We start from the raw sequence: 17,962 nt of genomic DNA on the forward strand, positions 1-17,962 counted from the left end.
TTGGCTGAGAGGAAGGAGGAATCAGCAATTAGGGTGCGAGCCTGGGACTAGAGAGACATGGGCTTAATTTCTGGCTCCACCACAAATTTCTTGTGTGACCTTGTGCAAGTCTTAGTCTCTCTGGGTCAGATTTTTACAGGTACTTGGGCACTAAAGATACAGATAGATGTGTAGTGGAATGTTCGGAAACACATAGGTGCCTAACACCTACTGATTTAATTCTGTGTCTTTAGGTGCCCACAGACATTTTAAAAACTGCCCCGCTGCCTCAATTCCCTAGCTGTAAAATTTGGAGAACAGCAGTGCCCTACATCACCAGGAAGAGATTGTGGGGTGGTACCATGTAAGATTGACCTTCATTTGGTTCTATTCATGGCTCTGCCACTTGCTGGTGACCTTGGTCAAGTCATTTGCCGCTCTGTGCCTCAGTTTCCCCATCTACACAATGGGGATGATATTGACTTCGCAGGGCGGATGAGAATTAATATTTGTAAAGCACTTGGACTGGGATTGTCAGAGGAGCCTAAGGGGGGCATGGGGTAAGATACCTAACTCCCTTAGGCTCCTTTGAAAGCCCCAATGTTGAAGATTTTTGGAAGGGGCTAGAGAAGGACAAACCCTCATTTCTGTATTCATTTTAGTGAGTGTAGCTTCTGCATTATTGGGGACTTGCTGCTACTTACCCCAAAGGTGGGAACATCCTGTTGTAGAGGCTTTTACACTCCTGTCCACTGTTCCCTCTAAGCTGTGCGTGTGTGCACGCGCACACAGATCCTAAACCTCGCGCACACGGCCTGTCAAAAATTAGAGCAGGGGTCTCAAACACGCGGGCCGCATGCGGACCACGGAGCTATTCCCTGCAGCCCGCCAAGATCCCTGCGCCGCCCTCCCTCCCCCCAGTTACTCTTCCTGTCAAACTCCCCTCACCCCCCCCCCCCCCGAGTTATTTTATGTGGCAGCTAAGCTCTCTGCTCCCCAATGTTTGGGGCCGGGTCTCTCCCCCGGCCCCGCCTGCCGCCCCCACGCGCCTCCCCCGAGTGTCCCCGGGGGCTCACTTGCTGCCTCCTCACGCCCCTGAGCCTGCAGCTCATGCTCCTCTCTGCTGGCTTCCAGCATCACCTGCTGCTGCAGGGTCCTAGTGCCCCCCTCCACTAGGTCAGGGCAGGCTGCCCTTCCCCTGCCCTTCTGCCCTAGTCCTGAGCCTCTCCAATGCCCCAAACCCCTCATCCACAGCCCTCACCCCTGCACCCCCTCCTATCCCCAAAGTCCATCCCAGAGCCTGCACCCCCACCCCCTGCCCCAGCCCGGAGCCTGCACCCAGCACCCAAACTCCCTCCCAGAGCCTTCACCCCAGACCCCCTCCTCGACCCAAACTCCCTCCCAGAGCCTTAGGCAGGTGGGGGCAGGCAGGTTCTGGGCACCACCAAAATTTCTACAAACCTGCCACCCCTGGAAGAGGCAGAACAGGGGTGGAGTGGTGGTGCAGCCCAGTGCAGTGGGGGGGCTTTAACAGAAGTAAATCTAACTAAGTGCATGTTTTGTCCTTTGAGTAAGGTGCATTACTGAGTGTATATATTTTATTAAAACCGCTTGGAAATGACTTGTTGTAGGAGCAGCACTGATCTGTATGCTCTGTATAACACTTAGCACTTTCCAGGAGGGACAGGGGAGGAGCACGCTCAGGGGAGGAGGTGGAGAAGAAACGGGGCATGGGTGGGGCCTCATGGAAGGGGTGGAGTGGGGGCGGGGCCGGGGCCAGCGAGGAGGGGATGTCGGTGATGCGGCCCTTGGGCCAATGCACTAGTCCTCATGTGGCCCTCGTGGTCATTTGAGTTTGAGAGCCCTGAATTAGAGGGAACATTGCTCCAGTCTCTAATGTAACCTTTAAAAGCCTCTTTTCTGTGGTGGGGTTGGATGTGGTCTGGTTGCCATGTTTTGATCTGTGTATCCTAAACCACTGTTTGTATCCCTTCATTTTAGGCTGAAAATGGAATTGATGAGCTGGGAGAAAACAATTGCTTTGGACCAATGCCATGTTCCAGATATGGGGAGCAATGAGCTGGTATGAGAGGAAGGGAAATCCCTTGCCCAGGGAACTAAACTCTACATAACAGCAAAACTGTCGAAATCTAGAGGCAACTATAGTGGGTTAGAAAAAGGGGGCTGGGAGTCAGGACCCCTGAGTTTTATTCCCAACTCTGGGGGAGTGTAAACTAGTGGTTAGAGCAAGGGAGTCGAGTCTAGTTGTAGATAAGGGGGATTGGGAGTCAGGACTCCTGGGTTTTATTTGTCTACCTCTCTTTAAGGACTTTACCAAGACTATAATTTCCAACCTGGAGAGAGGATTCCAGAGTATTCCTGTTGGGTAGATCAGGGCAGGATTAGGCCTATGTCACGGAGTCACCGGGGCGATGGCTCTGGAACTACTCTCTATGAAACCAGTGAGGACTTGGGGAAGCATGCCTCCTCTCTCTGAGCATACTGTCTCCAGGGCAAGAAGCTTACACAGCTTCGACCTTCTTGGATCTGACCTCGGAGCATTCAACATCCCCTTCCACACCATGCGCTTCCTGCAGGGAGTCCGTCCAGGCAGGGCTCCTGGGGAAGCCAGAGGGCCCTGCACCCCAACTCCACAGTTGGACGTGACTCTCAGCCAGCTGGTAAAACAGAAGGTTTATTAGTCGACAGGATCACAGCGTAGAACAGAACTTGTTAGTACAGAAATCAGTGACTTTCAGCCAAGTCCATCTTTGGGTGGGGGGTGGGGGGGAAAGGGAGTCCAGAGCCAGGGCTCTGGCCCTCCTCCTGTGCCCAAAGCCAGCAGAGAACTGCCTGGCCCCTGCCCTGCCCGTTGTTCCTCCGGCCTTTGTCTCCTTCCCAGACCAAGAGTCACCTGGTCGCATCCCCCTCCTGGGTCTCAGGTTATGAAGGGGCGGCCATAGCATCCATGCAGGCAGTTGGAGCAACCCCCACAAAAGTCACACACCTAGACATTGGTGCAATACAAAGGGAAACTGAGGCACACACAGCATTCATGCAGAACAGTAAGACTCACATACAACATAACAAGGGAAAATCTCCACTTCGTCACAGCTTGCCAGACCATCTCCCTTCCCCGAATTAGTGCAGGCTGAGGCGTGTCAAATCTTCAGCTCTGGCCTTTGGATTCTAGCAGGTGTTTTTCAGCTCTGACTTTATCAAAGTGTCTTACTAGTTGTGTTGACCGATCCAGCGTTCAGCTACGATCATGGAGTGTAGTAGGAATGACTTGTGGCTTTGGGGCCTTGCTAACCTACTAGCCTGTGCGAGTCTTGAGGCCTTCAGGCTGGTGTTACCTTAGTGATGTAAACATCAGATTTTAAATCCTCAGTGTCCAGGATTGGTTCATCTCTTTCCCCCTTCCACTGCAGATAAATTAATGCCATTGGTCTGAAGCTGTTCGGGTCTCTTGCTTGAGGCCTTAACAAAATTTGAGATCCTGTCTGCTCAGTGTGGACATTAAAAGGGCCATGGGATCTTTTGTAAGCATAGTAGGGAGCTTGGCCAGTTGTCCGCTAAAAAGGGTTCTCAACCTTTTTCTTTGAGGTCCGCACAACATGCTATAAAAATTCCAGGGCCCAGTGGGGGGGAGAGGGGGTTCTGGGCTTCAGGGGAGCGGGAGGGGCTTCTGTCCGGCAGGGCTGGCGGCTTTAGCTCTGCGAGGCTCGAGGCTCTGTTCTGGGTCCCAGCCAGCCTAATGCCGGCCCTGCTTCATGGACCAGCCGCAGACCTCCAGTTGAGAACCGTTGTGCTAAAATATTCCCCTCTCTTCTCCTGTTGCACTTTGCTCTGGCTGCCTCTCTCCACCCCAGAAGTGACTTTATTTTAGTCCTGCTGTCTTCCCCTCCATGTATAGTGTTAGCTCTTCCTGCCTAGATATGCCCAGGTAGAACTGGCCTGTGGTATGCTGGGGAATTGGGTTTAGATGGGTCCAGAAGCAACTCTGATTTCTGGTATAGCTGCAGCAGCAAGGCAGAGGAAGAGACTTTGTGGGTCATGGTCTTATAAATGTTTCTTTGCCTGTTTCAGATGGTGGAGAGGCTGGAGACTGACTCCCCAACCCCACAAAACAATTGGGGCTGAAGTGGACAGACGAAGTAACTGAATCTTGAAAATGGGCCGAAATGAAACATCCCGGACCTGAGCACCCAAGACAGTAGGGTAAGGGTCTCCAAGTGGGAAGGGCCTTAAAGAAAAGGGACTGAGTGGTTTTATAGCCTACATGAGCTGAGATAAGCTGTGCTTTCAGGGCTTGAGCTGTGAGGGGTAGTGGGGAGTAGCCAGAGATGTGTTGCTGGAGGCAGGATGCTTGACTTGATGGGCCCATCCACTGTTTTATTATTAGTTATGTTACACTGTTGCCTAGAGGCCCTAATGTGCTGCGGGTTGTAGAGACACTTAGCGACCATCCCTGTCCCAAAGATTTTTGTTGGCTTTGTTTGAGGTCACCCAGGGAGTCTGTGGCAGAGCTGAGAACTGAGCCCAGATGTCCCAGTCCAGAGCCTTAACCACACAACTATCTTGAGAGTCGGTGTTGAGGGGAGATCCAGCCCACAAGACATTTCTTCTCAGACCCATGAGACTCCTCTGTGCTTTGCCATTGGTGGTGTCACAGCTGTGTTTGAGGGCGTGGGTGGAGTCTGCCATGAGTATATTCAGTCTATCTTTCACCTGATGACATGTGCCGTGAGCAGACCCCACTACATCAAGGATGGAGAGAAGCATTAACTCCCTCTTCCATTTTGGGCCTGCAGTGAAATCTAGTAGATGGGGTCAAGGTTTAAAGCCAGGGGGGACCATTATGACCATCTAGACCAGGGGTCGGCAGCCTTTCAGAAGCGGTGTGCTGAGTCTTCATTTATTCACTCTAATTTAAGGTTTCGCGTGCCAGTAATACATTTTAAGAAGGTTTCTTTCTGTAAGTCTATAATATATAACTAAACTATTGTTGTATGTAAAGTAAATAATGTTTTTAAAAAGTTTAAGAAGCTTCATTTAAAATTAAATTAAAATGCAGAGCCCCCCGGACCAGTGGCTAGGACCTGGGCAGTGTGAGTGCCACTGAAAATCAGCTCGCATGCCGCCTTTGGCACGTGTGCCATAGGTTGCCTACCCCTGATCTAGACTGTCTTCCTGCGTCGTAGGGGGCATAGAAAGTCACATAGTAATCCCCACTGACTCCCTGACTCCTTCCCATTTCCAAAACTCAGCCATTATCCCCCCTCTCCCTGCATGCTACTTTTAAATAGTTCCCTGCACTAGCCCTTCTCACCTTGCTGCGTCTCCAGTTAACTTCACTGTGCCATTTCCCTGGCTGGAACTGCTGTGCCCTTAGAAGCTGCTTGTATGGCCTTATTGAAAAGCCAGATCTTCGTAGGTCAGATGGAACTGTTAGATTGCCTAGTCTGATCTCCAGTTTAATACCAGCTGGAGAATTTCACTTAGTGATCCCGCTGATTGTGTTTGAGTAAAGCATCACTCCTAGAAAGGCATCCATCTCCAATCTTTCAATGTCTTTATTAAAATTTGGACACCAGAACTGGATGCGGTATTCCAGTACCAGACTCACCAGTGCCATGTACCTGGGTAAAATCACCTCCCCGCTTCTACTGGCTACTCCCCTGTTTATGCATGCGGGGATTTTATCTGTCTTCTTCTTGCAGGTGAAGTTGGAAAGCCCGGGAGCCCATGCTGGAACACAAGGAAGTTGGGTGAGGAAGTAGCTAAAATTCTCAACCACTTGAGGTTTCAGAGTCCTGGGAGGTGGTTTGGGTGTGCGAGGAGCAACCATATTGCCACGTGTAGGACTAGGAGGGGTCTGCTGTGATGAACCGCATGTTCAGTCCGTGTTTCACCTGATCTACCCTGATTATACACATGCCCTGAGCAGACTCATGAAACAAACACGTGCAGCTGAAGTCTGATTTGGGGGAAAGCTGATGTTCTAATGGTCTCCAATGCAACCATGTGTTAAGTCCCAGACAATGAGGAGAATAAGTAGCAGATCCATGCAAATTCTTCAGAAACATGAATCTGGTTTCTGTGCAAATGAAGGAGGGGAATAGATGCAAAGAAATGTTTTCCATGCAGTTGGTAGCTCTTTTTTTTTTTTTTTTTTTTCCCCCTCCCCTTTCTCTCTCCATTGACCTGGAAATATTTCCTCCTTGTTTCTGTAGGGACAGGAACTCTGAAAACAAAATTGGCTGGTTTTGCTTCTCCCTCCTCACCCTGGATCCCTTATAGGAATCACCGATGTAAGTGCTGCTGGAAATTCGTATCCATCCAGTTGCTTAGCATGGCCCCATATTGGTACCCCTGGCCAGTGTCACCATGGGGACAGGTATGGGACAAGAAAGAGGTACTATGGCAGACATAGCAGTTAACAAATGTCTGGCATAGCGTATACCATGCATTCCTCATTCAGTGACAAACAGTCTCTGAACTGATCTTCCAAACATTGTCTTTAGTACCTGAAGCTGCAGATGCCTTCAGAAAGCCGTATCTTTCTGCACACATGAACGGGAACACCTTTCTGCAGGATTTTAGTAAGGAAACTGCTTAGTAAAGGTTTGCTCTTTAGGGAAATTCATGGTGTATCTCTCTAGGGAATCCTGTTGCTTTCAGAGCTGCTCATTTAAGGGAGAGTGGCCACGATGACCGTTCCTCTTGCTGCCACGAGCCATGGGCAGTGGGATTTTGTGTCCTCGCAGATTAAACTTGGCCTTTCTTCACTCAGAGTGCTCTTGGATGGGTTTGGCCGTCGGTTGGCACCTTCTGAATTTTGCAGGGTCAGACACTTAAAGAGGCAGAAGGGGACTGGACTTTTGGGGAAAGAAATGGGGTTGAAAAACCACCTGCTCCGTACATATTTCTCTGTAAACTTTAGGCAGTGGGCTATGGTAACCAGGTAGTAATTTTACAATGTGAGCTGAAAGATTGCCTGAGCTGAAGAAGTAGGAGCTGTGCTGGCCTCAGCTGGGAGGAGTTAGTGCAGTTAAGCTATCTAGTTTTCCAAGAGGCAACTGTGCTGCATTCTGCATCTTTAATACTGAGATTCCTTATCTTTACAGGGATGATTTGAGATGAGCCTTCAAGGAAAATGTATCTTTCTCTCCACCAGGATCAACTGTAAGAGAGAATTTGGGGCCTGAAGATTAAAAGATTTGCTCCGTCTCTGATCTGTATTACAAGGACTCTTTGAAGTTATGTCTAGGAAAGGCTGTACTAAAAACAGGATAATTAAACTAGAATGGATGTGTAAGAGTTGGGTATTTTTTGAACAAACGGACAGTGGTAGAACTGAGGGGGAAATGGAGCTTTCTCAATTCTAATCCACTGGTCTGAATTCAGCCCAGGTCAGTAGTGGCTGTGGTTGGGATTTTCACAGGAGACTTAAGGGAGTTAGATGGCATGCTGTTTTAGGCTCCTTTTGAAAATTCCATCCCTAACCCATTGCTATCTGAAGGCTTTTCAGTTGCCCTGTCTGTGAAATGAGTTACGGTTTGACCTCATGTCTGAGATACAATATCTGTCCAGATATTTTTAAAGCTCCTAATATCTGTGGACTTGTACAAAATTGAGAATCCAGATGGTTAATCAACATTGGTCTATTTACTGCTGGGTCCAGAATTACTTTCCACTCTTCTGTGAATTTACTTTCCCGTGTCCACTGTCTGTTTTCTATTACCAACACCATTTAGGTTAGGCTGAGATTTTCAAATGCACACAGGATTTGGACACTTGGTTCCCATTTAAAAAATTAATGGGAATTTAACAGGCAAATGCCATAGATTTGAAAATCCTTAACCTAAATGTATTTAAACTACCTCTCCCTCACCCTATAGGTGCACACTCGCTCGCCTGACACCAGCGCAGACCCTTATTTCATGCTCCCAATGTTGGCATCCTCTATCATCTTTTTTTCTCTCCACCCCAAATAAACAGATGTAGATCCTTTCCCACTGAGTGGGCAGCCACCACCGCAGACCTTCTACATAGTACAGCTCTTGTGCTGAAGAGCTGGCAGGCAGTGAGAGAGAAGGAGCTGAGCGCTAGGGCTGTGTGAACTGAATTCAGCGACGTGTGGTTTTGAGTTCAGACGGTCCTGGGTTATATGGAAGTCAGGACAAATTCTTAATGTCATGAGCAGAGATGCCAAGCTGGACCCTCAAAACCAGGGCCATCCCAGAAAACATAGGCCATTTGGTCATCAAGAGTTTGACCTAACTTGTGGGGATTCAGCTGAACACAAGAAACAAGCATTTCCCCAAAATCAACTTTAAACCAGGATGAATCTAAAAATTTTGTAATTCTCCAATTTTTTTTTTAACTCCTTATTATGGCAGAAGTTGCAGTTTTTTATTCTTTTAACATTATTGTCTTTTTACTATGTGTGACAGTCTCACTCAATTTGATAGCATTTCCGTGTATTTGTATGTACATGTGTAATGTGATCACTTTTGAACACTATGCACTCCTTTCCAATTTTTCAGGGAACGTTTGAGTTTCTGAGGTCCAAGAACCTGTTGATTTGGGAGTAAATTGGAAAACTGAAAGGGAAAATGGGGGCAGAGAGAGATGGATGGACACATGGAGCCCTTGCCAGCTGTGTAGCAAAACTGCAGATTCAAGCTACTCTGCAATTGACTATAGACTCAAGAACTGATTGATGGCAGCAATTAACCCCTTTCACCATAACAATGCCCTTATCTAATTTGTAAAAAGAACGAGGAGTACTTGTGGCACCTTAGAGACTAACACATGTATTTGGGCATAAGCTTTCGTGGGCTAAAACCCACTTGATCGGATGCATGCAATGGAAAATACAGTAGGAAGATACATATACACAGAGAACATGAAAAAATCGGTATTGCCATACCAACTGTAACGAGATTACAACCACCATTTTTTCATGTTCTCTGTGGGGAAAAATGGGGGCACGCACACAGCCCCAGCATGGCGAGGAGGGGAGAAGAACTGGGAGTGCACAGAATCTAGTGGGAGCAGCTGCTGGCATGGCGTGAGATGTAGGGAGCCCCTGAATTAGAGGGAGATGGGAGGGTGGCATACAGGGTGCTCATGGAGAAATGCAAAGAGTCCCTGATGTCCACAATAAGCTCAGCCTACACAAGCAATGAAATGTGCAAACCACCAAGTTAAATCCAAATTAACAAAATAATTCAATATAACAGTATTGAACTCTCCAAACCAGATGGTAAGATTTGCAGTTATCAGGTTGGGTGGCTGATTGAATCCACATGGAGTTATTTTATGACATTGTTATTTTTGTGTTGGGGAATGGGGGAGGTGAGACCAGTACAAATCGCCCATATCATGCAGAAAAGCAACATGTTGACATGGCTGTTAGTGGGATCCTATAGGTGCTGTTTTGATGTGGGTTGAGAGGTCAGTGTGTGGGTGGGTGCCATTTTGACAAGGTTTTCATGGGGGACCATGGATGCAATTTTGATGTGGGTTCAGGGGGGTGTACTCTGTGTGAGTGCTATTTTGATATGCATTTGGGCTCAGCGTGCCATTTTGATGTGGGTTAGGGAGCGGACATGTATGTGCTGTTTTCACTGGGATCCCATTTTCATGTGGGGCAGAAGCAGGCATGTGGTGCCCTGTTGACGTGGAGTTGGGAGCAGGTGTGTGGGTGCTGTTTACACTGGGAACCCATGGGTGCCATTTTTATGTGGATCACGAGTGAGTGGGTGCCCTGTTGATGTGTGGGGTGGGAGCAGGTGTGTAGGTACCCTGTTAACGTGGGGCGTAGGCACCAGCTCAGCAGCACTCTCTGCACAGGGGGCTGCCTGTCTGTGCTTGTCAGCAGGGAAGGCCATGCGCTGCTGGCGCTCACTTCGCCATATCATGCCCCCCCCCCCCCCCCTGTCACTGTCTTCGCACGGTGGCCGTGCAGAAGCCAGGGAGGAACTTTTGGACCAAACCATTTCCGTAGAAGGGGATTATTTTGTTTAAACAGCAAACTGAGACACTTTTTGGTGCATTTTGGGATACCAGCCTCTAGTTAAAATATTTTGTAGCAAATTCTGAAGAGCTAGATGGATTTTGCGCACCCGCTCCTCTTCCCCCCTTCTCTACAAGGGTACGTCCCACTCCTCCACCCGCTCCGGTACTCCCACAAACAGCGCTTTGGCACCAAAGAAGGGTGGGCGGCGCAAGACGTTTTGGGCGGCTGAAGGGAGGAGCTGCTGCGGCCGTTGGCAGGTGCGAGGGGGAGGGAGTGGGGGTGGGGCCGGGATGCTCCTGGGCGAGAGGTAAGCGCACTGAAGCAGCGGCGCATGCGCAGAGACTTTATCTGCGAGAGACAGTTGCTCGTTTTCCCGCCTCCAACCGCTTTTAACCGCTGCGTGGTTTAAAAAAGCCAGTTCAATGAGAGACTAACCCCATATCATTTGGGGCGATACTAATTCCTCCCCATGTCAGTCTTGTCCCCAAATATAAACGTGTGTCAAATTCACCTCATGCGGTGCCAAGGTACAGCTGCCATTTTGTGAGGGGCCATTTGTGACTCAGTGGGGTTATCAAACCCAATGGGGCAACTCCCCTGTGTACCTCATACACACACACTCCTAAAAACACCAGGGGTTTTGCCCACTAACCCCCATTGGGTCCAATCAAGGCTGTGCGAGGCACCCGGTTTGCTGTTTATGCTATGCCAAATTTGGCGATGTTGGCTCTTGCCAAGCTAGTGTGGGTGGATGCCCTAAAGAGGCCACTTTAAGGACCAAAAAAAGACACTAGTGTCAACCAGACTCACATTAACAGACACATATAAAAATCCACCATATAGACTCATGCCCGTAATCTATTGGCAAACACTCAACAGGAGGAAAACATTGCATCCCAGCCACCTTGAGCCTGCTGCCTTCACAGAAGAGGGGATAGAAACCAGGAGTCCTAACTCGTAACCACTAAACTCCATTTCTCTCCCACACCTGGAATAGAACCCAGGAGTCCTAATGCAGCCCCACCCTGCTCTAACACCTTGGTATTAGTACAGGCCAAACCTGCATTGGTACGCTACAGGAATAGCTCTCAACCTTTCCAGATTACTGTACCCCTTTCAGGAGTCTGATTTGTCCTGCGTATCCTCAATTTTCACCGCACTTATAAACTTGCGTACAAAATCAGACAAAAATACAAGTGTTACAGCACGCTATTACTGAAAAAAACGGGAATGGGATTGACACTTAGGTTAGTTCAAAGGCTATTTGGGGGGAAACTGTGTCCATTTTAGTGGCCAAATGGGGGATTTTGGTTGCCACCACTTTTGAAAATTGGATCATTTTTTCATCACAAAGGCAAGAGTCTTCTGAAGAAAAATATCTAACTGGTTATTTTGATGCATAAAAGTGTCAGTGTTTTCACTTCGGTCTTTAGAGTGGAATTTTCAAAGCAGCGTAAGGGAGTTAGTAATTCCATGGAAGTTGGACACCTAACTCCCTTAAGGCCCTTTGAGAATCCCAGCCTGCATGTTTATTTTGCTCTATAGGTTTGGTGGCAGATTCTCTTTCACCAAGTGGTGTATGTTTTGGAGGCAAGACTGTTGCTATTGGCACTGTTAAAATGTCCACGTGCAAGGACATGTTGCTGTGCAATTACCGCAAGTGCCGTGTCAAGCTCTCGGGCTATGCCTGGGTCACAGCTTGTTCACACATCTTCTGCGACCAGCACGGCAGTGAGGAATTCAGCCATTCACCAGCAGTCTGTCCCGCCTGCAACAGCGCCCTCTCTGGCAAGCTGGACATTGTTCGCACCGAGCTAAGTCCCTCTGAGGAATACAAGGCCATGGTGTTGGCTGGACTGCGGCCAGAGATCGTGCAGGACATCAGCTCCTAAAAACACCAGGGGTTTTGCCCACTAACCCCCATTGGGTCCAATCAAGGCTGTGCGAGGCACCCGGTTTGCTGTTTATGCTATGCCAAATTTGGCGCACTGGCCTTCTGGACATACCAGGTAAACCCATCTCAGATGATGTCCTAAGTTAGGTAGATACCTTCAAACGTGTCTTTTAAAATATAATTGGGAAGAGATTTTGTTTCCTAAAGAAATGAAAGATCCAAAAATTAGTCTTTATGGATATCTATATGTCATACGTGGAGGGCAGAATTGACATCTAGGTGATTCCAAAAGGCCACCATTTTATATTTTTTGGCCTGAAAATGTGGAAAGAAGACAAAGGGAATGGAATAGGATTAAGAAATCCCAATGTTGGATTTTGTTGTGTGGCCTACGAACCACTGAGAAGGTTGCCACTCACCCTCTGGTTCAGAATCACCAGTGTGGCATTTCATAGAATCATAGAATCATAGAATATCAGGGTTGGAAGGGACCTCAAGAGGTCATCTAGTCCAACCCCCTGCTCAAAGCAGGACCAATTCCCAACTAAATCATCCCAGCCAGGGCTTTGTCAAGCCGGGCCTTAAAAACCTCCAAGGAAGGAGACTCCACCACCTCCCTAGGTAACGCATTCCAGTGCTTCACCACCCTCCTAGTGAAATAGTGTTTCCTAATATCCAACCTGGACCTCCCCCACTGCAACTTGAGACCATTGCTCCTTGTTCTGTCATCTGCCACCACTGAGAACAGCCGAGCTCCATCCTCTTTGGAACCCCCCTTCAGGTAGTTGAAGGCTGCTCTTTTGCACCTCTCCCTCCCTCCTTCTCTATTCAACTGTCAATGTTAAACATTATTGCTGTATTAGCCATGCCTCTCTTTCTCGTCTGTCACTGTGGAAGGTTCCCTCCATCTCTGATGACTTTTGTTACACATTCCTCCTTTCTTTCCTCTCATCACAACAGTGTAAAAGCACCTCACAAGCATTCATGAATTATTCTCAACCCCTATGAGCAGTAGGCCAGTATTACTATCTCCATTTCACATGTAGGGGACTGAGGTACAGACATTAAAGCAACATAAGTGTCCACTCATTTTTAGGTGCCTCACATTTGAGTGCTCTACATGAGAGCCATATGACCTGAATTTCAGAGATGCTGTGCACCCCGCAGCTCTTAGCAACCTCAGCTGGTGTGTGGAGTGCTCAGCGCATCTGAAAATCAGTCTATAGGGGTCTTATGTTGGCCACCTTTAATTAGTGGTCCCTCTTGAGAATATTGACCTAAGTGACTTATCCAAAGTCACTGTAGTAGCAGTGGGAACTGAACCCAGATTTCCTAAGTTCCAGTCCAGTGTTTTAACTCCAGACCATCCTTCCTTTGGTGCACTGTAGTCATGCTACTATATCTCAAATGGAGTGACTTGACTTTCCTTTGACAATCAGTGGTCAAAGAAGCCTGTCACACCTGCCATAATCTCCACTTTGCAGGTTCACCAAGAGCACCTGTACCAGGAATACACCTACAGCAAGGCCGAAGGACACCTGAAGCAGATGGAGAAGGTGTACACTCAGCAGCTGCAGAGTAAAGACATGGAATTGACTTCTATGAAGAGCGAGGTCTCCTCTCTGAAGAAGGTGCTGGAAGAGTACAAGAAGAAGTTCAGCGAGCTCTCCGAGAAGCTCATGGAGCGCAACTGCCAATACCAGAAGCTCCAGGGCCTCTATGACAGCCTCCGCCTGCGCAACATAGCCATGGCTAATCAGGAGGCTGCCCACGAGCCTCCCATGATGCCTCAGCCTGCTGTCTTTGGCTTCCCACTGGGTAAGACCTGTGGGGGGTTCTCATTCCACTACTCACAGAAGTTGCAAAAGCTGGCATAAGTACTCACTACACTGACACTGTTATTGGAGGGGACAAGGCTTTAGTGGGCTATAAAGACTGAACTTTTCCTCCACGCCATAGGGCAGGAGGAGGCACATATGTGTGTGTATGTGTTTGGAGGAGGAGGACTTCACACAGAGCAGTCAGCCTCCAAAAGTTGCCATATCAGCAACTTCCAAATGAAATATTTGATTAGACACTCCTGTGTGAGACAAGTTGATAGGTTCTCAGCTGGGACAGTTGTCCACCTTACAAACCTCTCTCACGCTAACAGTCCCCCTCCTTGGCAGCCTCCGTAGAGAGGCCAAGGACTGAATGGGCCATGGAGATTAAGCTCCTTTCTCCCCCACAGAGAGATTTCTCCAGAAAATGGGTTAATTCATGTTCTGAATCCCAAAGCTTTGACCGTCCCTTGTAACTTCTCCAACCTTAGCTAGCCATATGGTGTCGCCAACCCACAAACTTTACTGTGAGTCTCTGGGTATTTGGTGTGTTTAAAAAAAAGGTTAAGTTTCTCATGGTTGCACATAAAAGAGGGAAACTGTGATCAATAAATGCTACAGAACCAGAAGGAAATTTTTTATAGAACCTCATGATTTTGTAAGCAAATCTCATGAATTTTGGGGGCTGGACTCTTGAGCATTGCCATTTGTCTCTCTAGTGGCTGGTATCTTACCATCAAAAGGTTTACGAATCCAGGCTAATGGATTAAGGCTTAAGTAACAGGAGTACTTGTGGCACCTTAGAGACTAACAAATTTATTAGAGCATAAGCTTTCGTGGGCTACAACCCACTTCTTCGGATGCATCCGAAGAAGTGGGTTGTAGCCCACGAAAGCTTATGCTCTAATAAATTTGTTAGTCTCTAAGGTGCCACAAGTACTCCTGTTATTTTTGCGGATACAGACTAACACGGCTGCTACTCTGAAACCTGTCATTAAGGCTTAAGTGAGTCAGGCCTTCAAATCCCACCATTTCCTGTGACGATCCCAAACTTAGCCCCTGCATTTAAATCAAGCCGTGGTCACTCATGGTCTTAGATTTGGAGATTCTACGTTCAATCCCCAGATTGTCTCAGAGAATCCAGCATCTAACTGACCCTGTAACTCCCCCTTCCTAGGTAATGCTGCCAGGTTCCCCGGGGACACCACACTGGTCCGGGGCAGGTGTGGGGAGGGAGACTTCCACTTCAAACCCTTCTTTGCCACATCCCCACCTGCGGGCGAATCTGGCAACAGCTTCTTCACCTTCGCCTCTCCCAGCAATGAGCTGGAGCCTCATCCTGGAGCCAGCAGGGCCTACAAGATGAAGAGGATGTAACTGGTAATGCGCCTTTCACACCTGCCTCTTGGAAATTTAGCCCATCCGTCGGTGGGGGAAAGAGCGAAAATGCTTATTGTCTGGGGCTGGGATTCTCCTCAGACTTGGGCTATTTCTTTTAGGTATTGTAATATAATCACCTGCAAATTGTCTTGCCCTCTCATCCTAGTCTGTAATGTCCTGTCACTTCTGATTGTCAATTTCATTGTCACAACCTGTCACCAACAGACTGTCACTCTCAGACTGTAAACCTCTCTCACCCTTGGAATGTCCCTCTCAGATTGTAAAACTGACACCCTCTGACAGTAGTATCCCATCTCTCTCTTGCTCAAGATGATCCTCAAAGACACCTAAATACCTTTGAAGATCTGGGCCTGGTTCCGTTATACTCTGCTCAATGGGTTACACGTTCATCGTTGTGTTTACCCTGTTGTGTATTTACCTCTGTGTATGTATGTGGGTCAAGTTATGCATGGGTGTGTTTGTATAAATCTAGATAGTTGTGTGTTGTCTGTGTGTGTAAGTCAATATATGTGTTTAAATCTGTGTGTATATTGGTGTGTCTTTCGCTCTTGTGTGTGCACACAGATATACATGTGGGTAGGTGCCTCTTGCTGTGTGTGTGTGTGTGTGTTTATCTCTGAATGTCAGAGGGTGCATAGCTCTATGTAGGTGTGTTTTTGTTTCTATATCTATGCTTGTGTTCCTATGTGTGTGTGTTTCTCAGTGCTATCCAGTGTGTTCCCCTGGGTACATTCCATTCCATCCTACCTTTGCAGTTATTTCCCCCCAACTTAAAGTTCAGACGTTATTTACACTCATTACACTGCTCTACAGCCAAAATGCTTCTGAAATAAATGTTATCAAACTTTACTAATTCTGGGTCACTGAGAACGAAAATGATGCTTAAAATTGTTGATTGGCTCTAGTTTTCAAGATATGCTATTGGGTCAGTATATACGACCCTTGACTTGGGAATGGCGGAGGATAAGTGAGTTATAAAGGGAAGGGATCTCAATTTAAACCAGAAATGACTAAAATACATCTTTGACTGGATCTATGAATAAATCTATGACTGGGTTTGGACAGTACTTGCTTTTTAGGCAAAACAATGAATGATGCAATCTGAAGCTGGTATTGCGTCATACATGATATGAATTGCATCATGTTATTCCTAGAAGTCATGGATGATGCAATCATAACGAAGCTTACATCACTCTGCTGAACAAATTGCCCTATATCAGCTCTAGAAATCATACAGTGTTGTGCTCTCTTATTTGTCAGTGTTTGATTTTGCAAAGGGACACATTTCTGTTTAGCCAAAGTGAGCAGAGATGCCTCGTACTTGTGTGAACAGTGCAGATAACTTCTGCTATGTTTGTGGTGAAGTGACTTTTGCATCACAAAAGCGCAGTATAACCACCATGGTTAAGAAAGCCTATCACCTTTATTTTGGCTGCAAAATTGGAGATCAGGACAAGAGGTGGGCCCCACACATATGCTGCAACACTTGTGCAACAAATCTTCGCCAGTGGTTGAACAGGAAAAGGAAATCTATGCCTTTTGCAGTGCCAATAATTTGGAGAGAGCCAACAGATCATACCAGCAATTGTTACTTCTGCATGGTGCCTCCAGTTGGGAAAGGTGTGTCAAAGAAGAAAAAGTGGACTGTGCATTATCCGAACATTCCATCAGCTATACGCCCAGTACCCCACGGAGAAGGACTGCCGGTTCCTGATGCACCACAATCATTCTCACTTGAGTCAGACGAGGAAGAGGAAGAGGATGAAACTTCTGGTCCTGAACCATCAATGTCACAGGACCCACATTTTCTCCCATCCTCCTCCTCTGAACCACACCTCATAACACAAGGTGAACTGAATGACCTTGTCAGGGATTTGGAACTACCCAAGAGTAAGGCAGAGCTGTTGGGCTCCAGACTACAGCAGTGGAATCTCCTGGCAGGTGATGTTAGGGTTTCCATGTTCCATGACCGTCAAAAGGATCTTGTCCCATTCTTCTTCATGGAAGGTGATCTTGTAGCCTGCAACAACATCGATGGTGTGATGGCAGCCCTCAACATCGTTCACGATCCAGATGAGTGGAGACTGTTCATTGATTCATCGAAGACGAGTCTTAAAGCTGTTTTACTGCATAATGGCAATGTTTTGCCATCAATTCCAGTTGGTCATGCAGTCCATATGAAGGAAACCTATGACAACATGAAACAACTTTTGAGGTGCTGTCATAACTATAAAGGGAAGGGTAACAGCTCTCCTGTGTACAGTACTATAAAATCCCTCCTGGACAGAGACTCCAAAATCCTTTTACCTCTAAAGGGTTAAGAAGCTCAGGTAACCTGGCTGACACCTGACCCAAAGGACCAATAAGGGGACAAGATACTTTCAAAACTTGGGGGGGGGGAAAGGCTTTTGTTTGTGCTCTTTGTTTTTGGGGGTTGTTCGCTCTTGGGACTGAGAGGGACCAGACATCAATCCAGGTTCTCCAAATCTTTCTGAATAAGTCTCTCATATTTCAAACTTATAAGTAAACAGCCAGGCAAGGCATGTTAGTTTATCTTTGTTTTCTCAACTTGTAAATGTACCTTTTACTAGAGTGTTTATCTCTGTTTGCTGTACTTTGAACCTAAGGCTAGAGGGGGGTCCGCTGAGCTCTTTAAGTTTGATTACCCTGTAAAGTTATTTTCCATCCTGATTTTACAGAGATGATTTTTACCTTTTTCTTTAATTAAAAGCCTTCTTTTTAAGAACCTGATTGATTTTTCCTTGTTTTTAGATCCAAGGGGGTTGGATCTTGATCCACCAGGAGTTGGTGGGAGGAAGGAGGGGGGATGGTTAATTT

General features: G+C 47.3%; 1 protein-coding gene, 1 long non-coding RNA gene and 2 other non-coding genes across 4 annotated transcripts; all 4 read left to right on the forward strand.

The window, feature by feature from the left end:
- The first annotated feature begins 1,981 nt into the window (after window positions 1-1,981).
- LOC135887246 (uncharacterized) lies at window positions 1,982-5,737 on the forward strand. Its single transcript, XR_010561807.1, has 3 exons — window positions 1,982-2,062; window positions 4,069-4,200; window positions 5,703-5,737. It is a non-coding gene; the product is annotated as an uncharacterized LOC135887246 (long non-coding RNA).
- Window positions 5,738-5,854: 117 nt separating this feature from the next.
- On the forward strand, window positions 5,855-5,932 carry LOC135887267 (small nucleolar RNA SNORD126). Its single transcript, XR_010561812.1, has one exon. It is a non-coding gene; the product is annotated as a small nucleolar RNA SNORD126 (small nucleolar RNA).
- Window positions 5,933-6,690: 758 nt separating this feature from the next.
- On the forward strand, window positions 6,691-6,838 carry LOC135887266 (small nucleolar RNA SNORA79). Its single transcript, XR_010561811.1, has one exon. It is a non-coding gene; the product is annotated as a small nucleolar RNA SNORA79 (small nucleolar RNA).
- Window positions 6,839-11,628: 4,790 nt separating this feature from the next.
- LOC135887247 (E3 ubiquitin-protein ligase CCNB1IP1-like) lies at window positions 11,629-15,100 on the forward strand. Its single transcript, XM_065415017.1, has 4 exons — window positions 11,629-11,897; window positions 11,991-12,018; window positions 13,388-13,721; window positions 14,901-15,100. The coding sequence occupies exons 1-4, from the start codon at window positions 11,629-11,631 to the stop codon at window positions 15,098-15,100; spliced, it is 831 nt and encodes a 276-aa protein (XP_065271089.1).
- The last annotated feature ends 2,862 nt before the right edge of the window (window positions 15,101-17,962 follow it).

The sequence above is a fragment of the Emys orbicularis genome, chromosome 12, assembly GCF_028017835.1.
Source record: "Emys orbicularis isolate rEmyOrb1 chromosome 12, rEmyOrb1.hap1, whole genome shotgun sequence".
Lineage (NCBI taxonomy): Eukaryota > Metazoa > Chordata > Testudines > Emydidae > Emys > Emys orbicularis.

Bases quoted from the DNA above. Each gene is read 5' to 3' on its own strand.
- LOC135887247 (XM_065415017.1), top strand. From the start codon at position 11,629: ATGTCCACGTGCAAGGACATGTTGCTGTGCAATTACCGCAAGTGCCGT. The intron at 11,898-11,990 runs CTAAAAACACCA...CTATGCCAAATT, and splicing joins ATCGTGCAGGACATCAGCTC to TGGCGCACTGGCCTTCTGGA. The intron at 13,722-14,900 runs GTAAGACCTGTG...CCCCCTTCCTAG, and splicing joins TGTCTTTGGCTTCCCACTGG to GTAATGCTGCCAGGTTCCCC.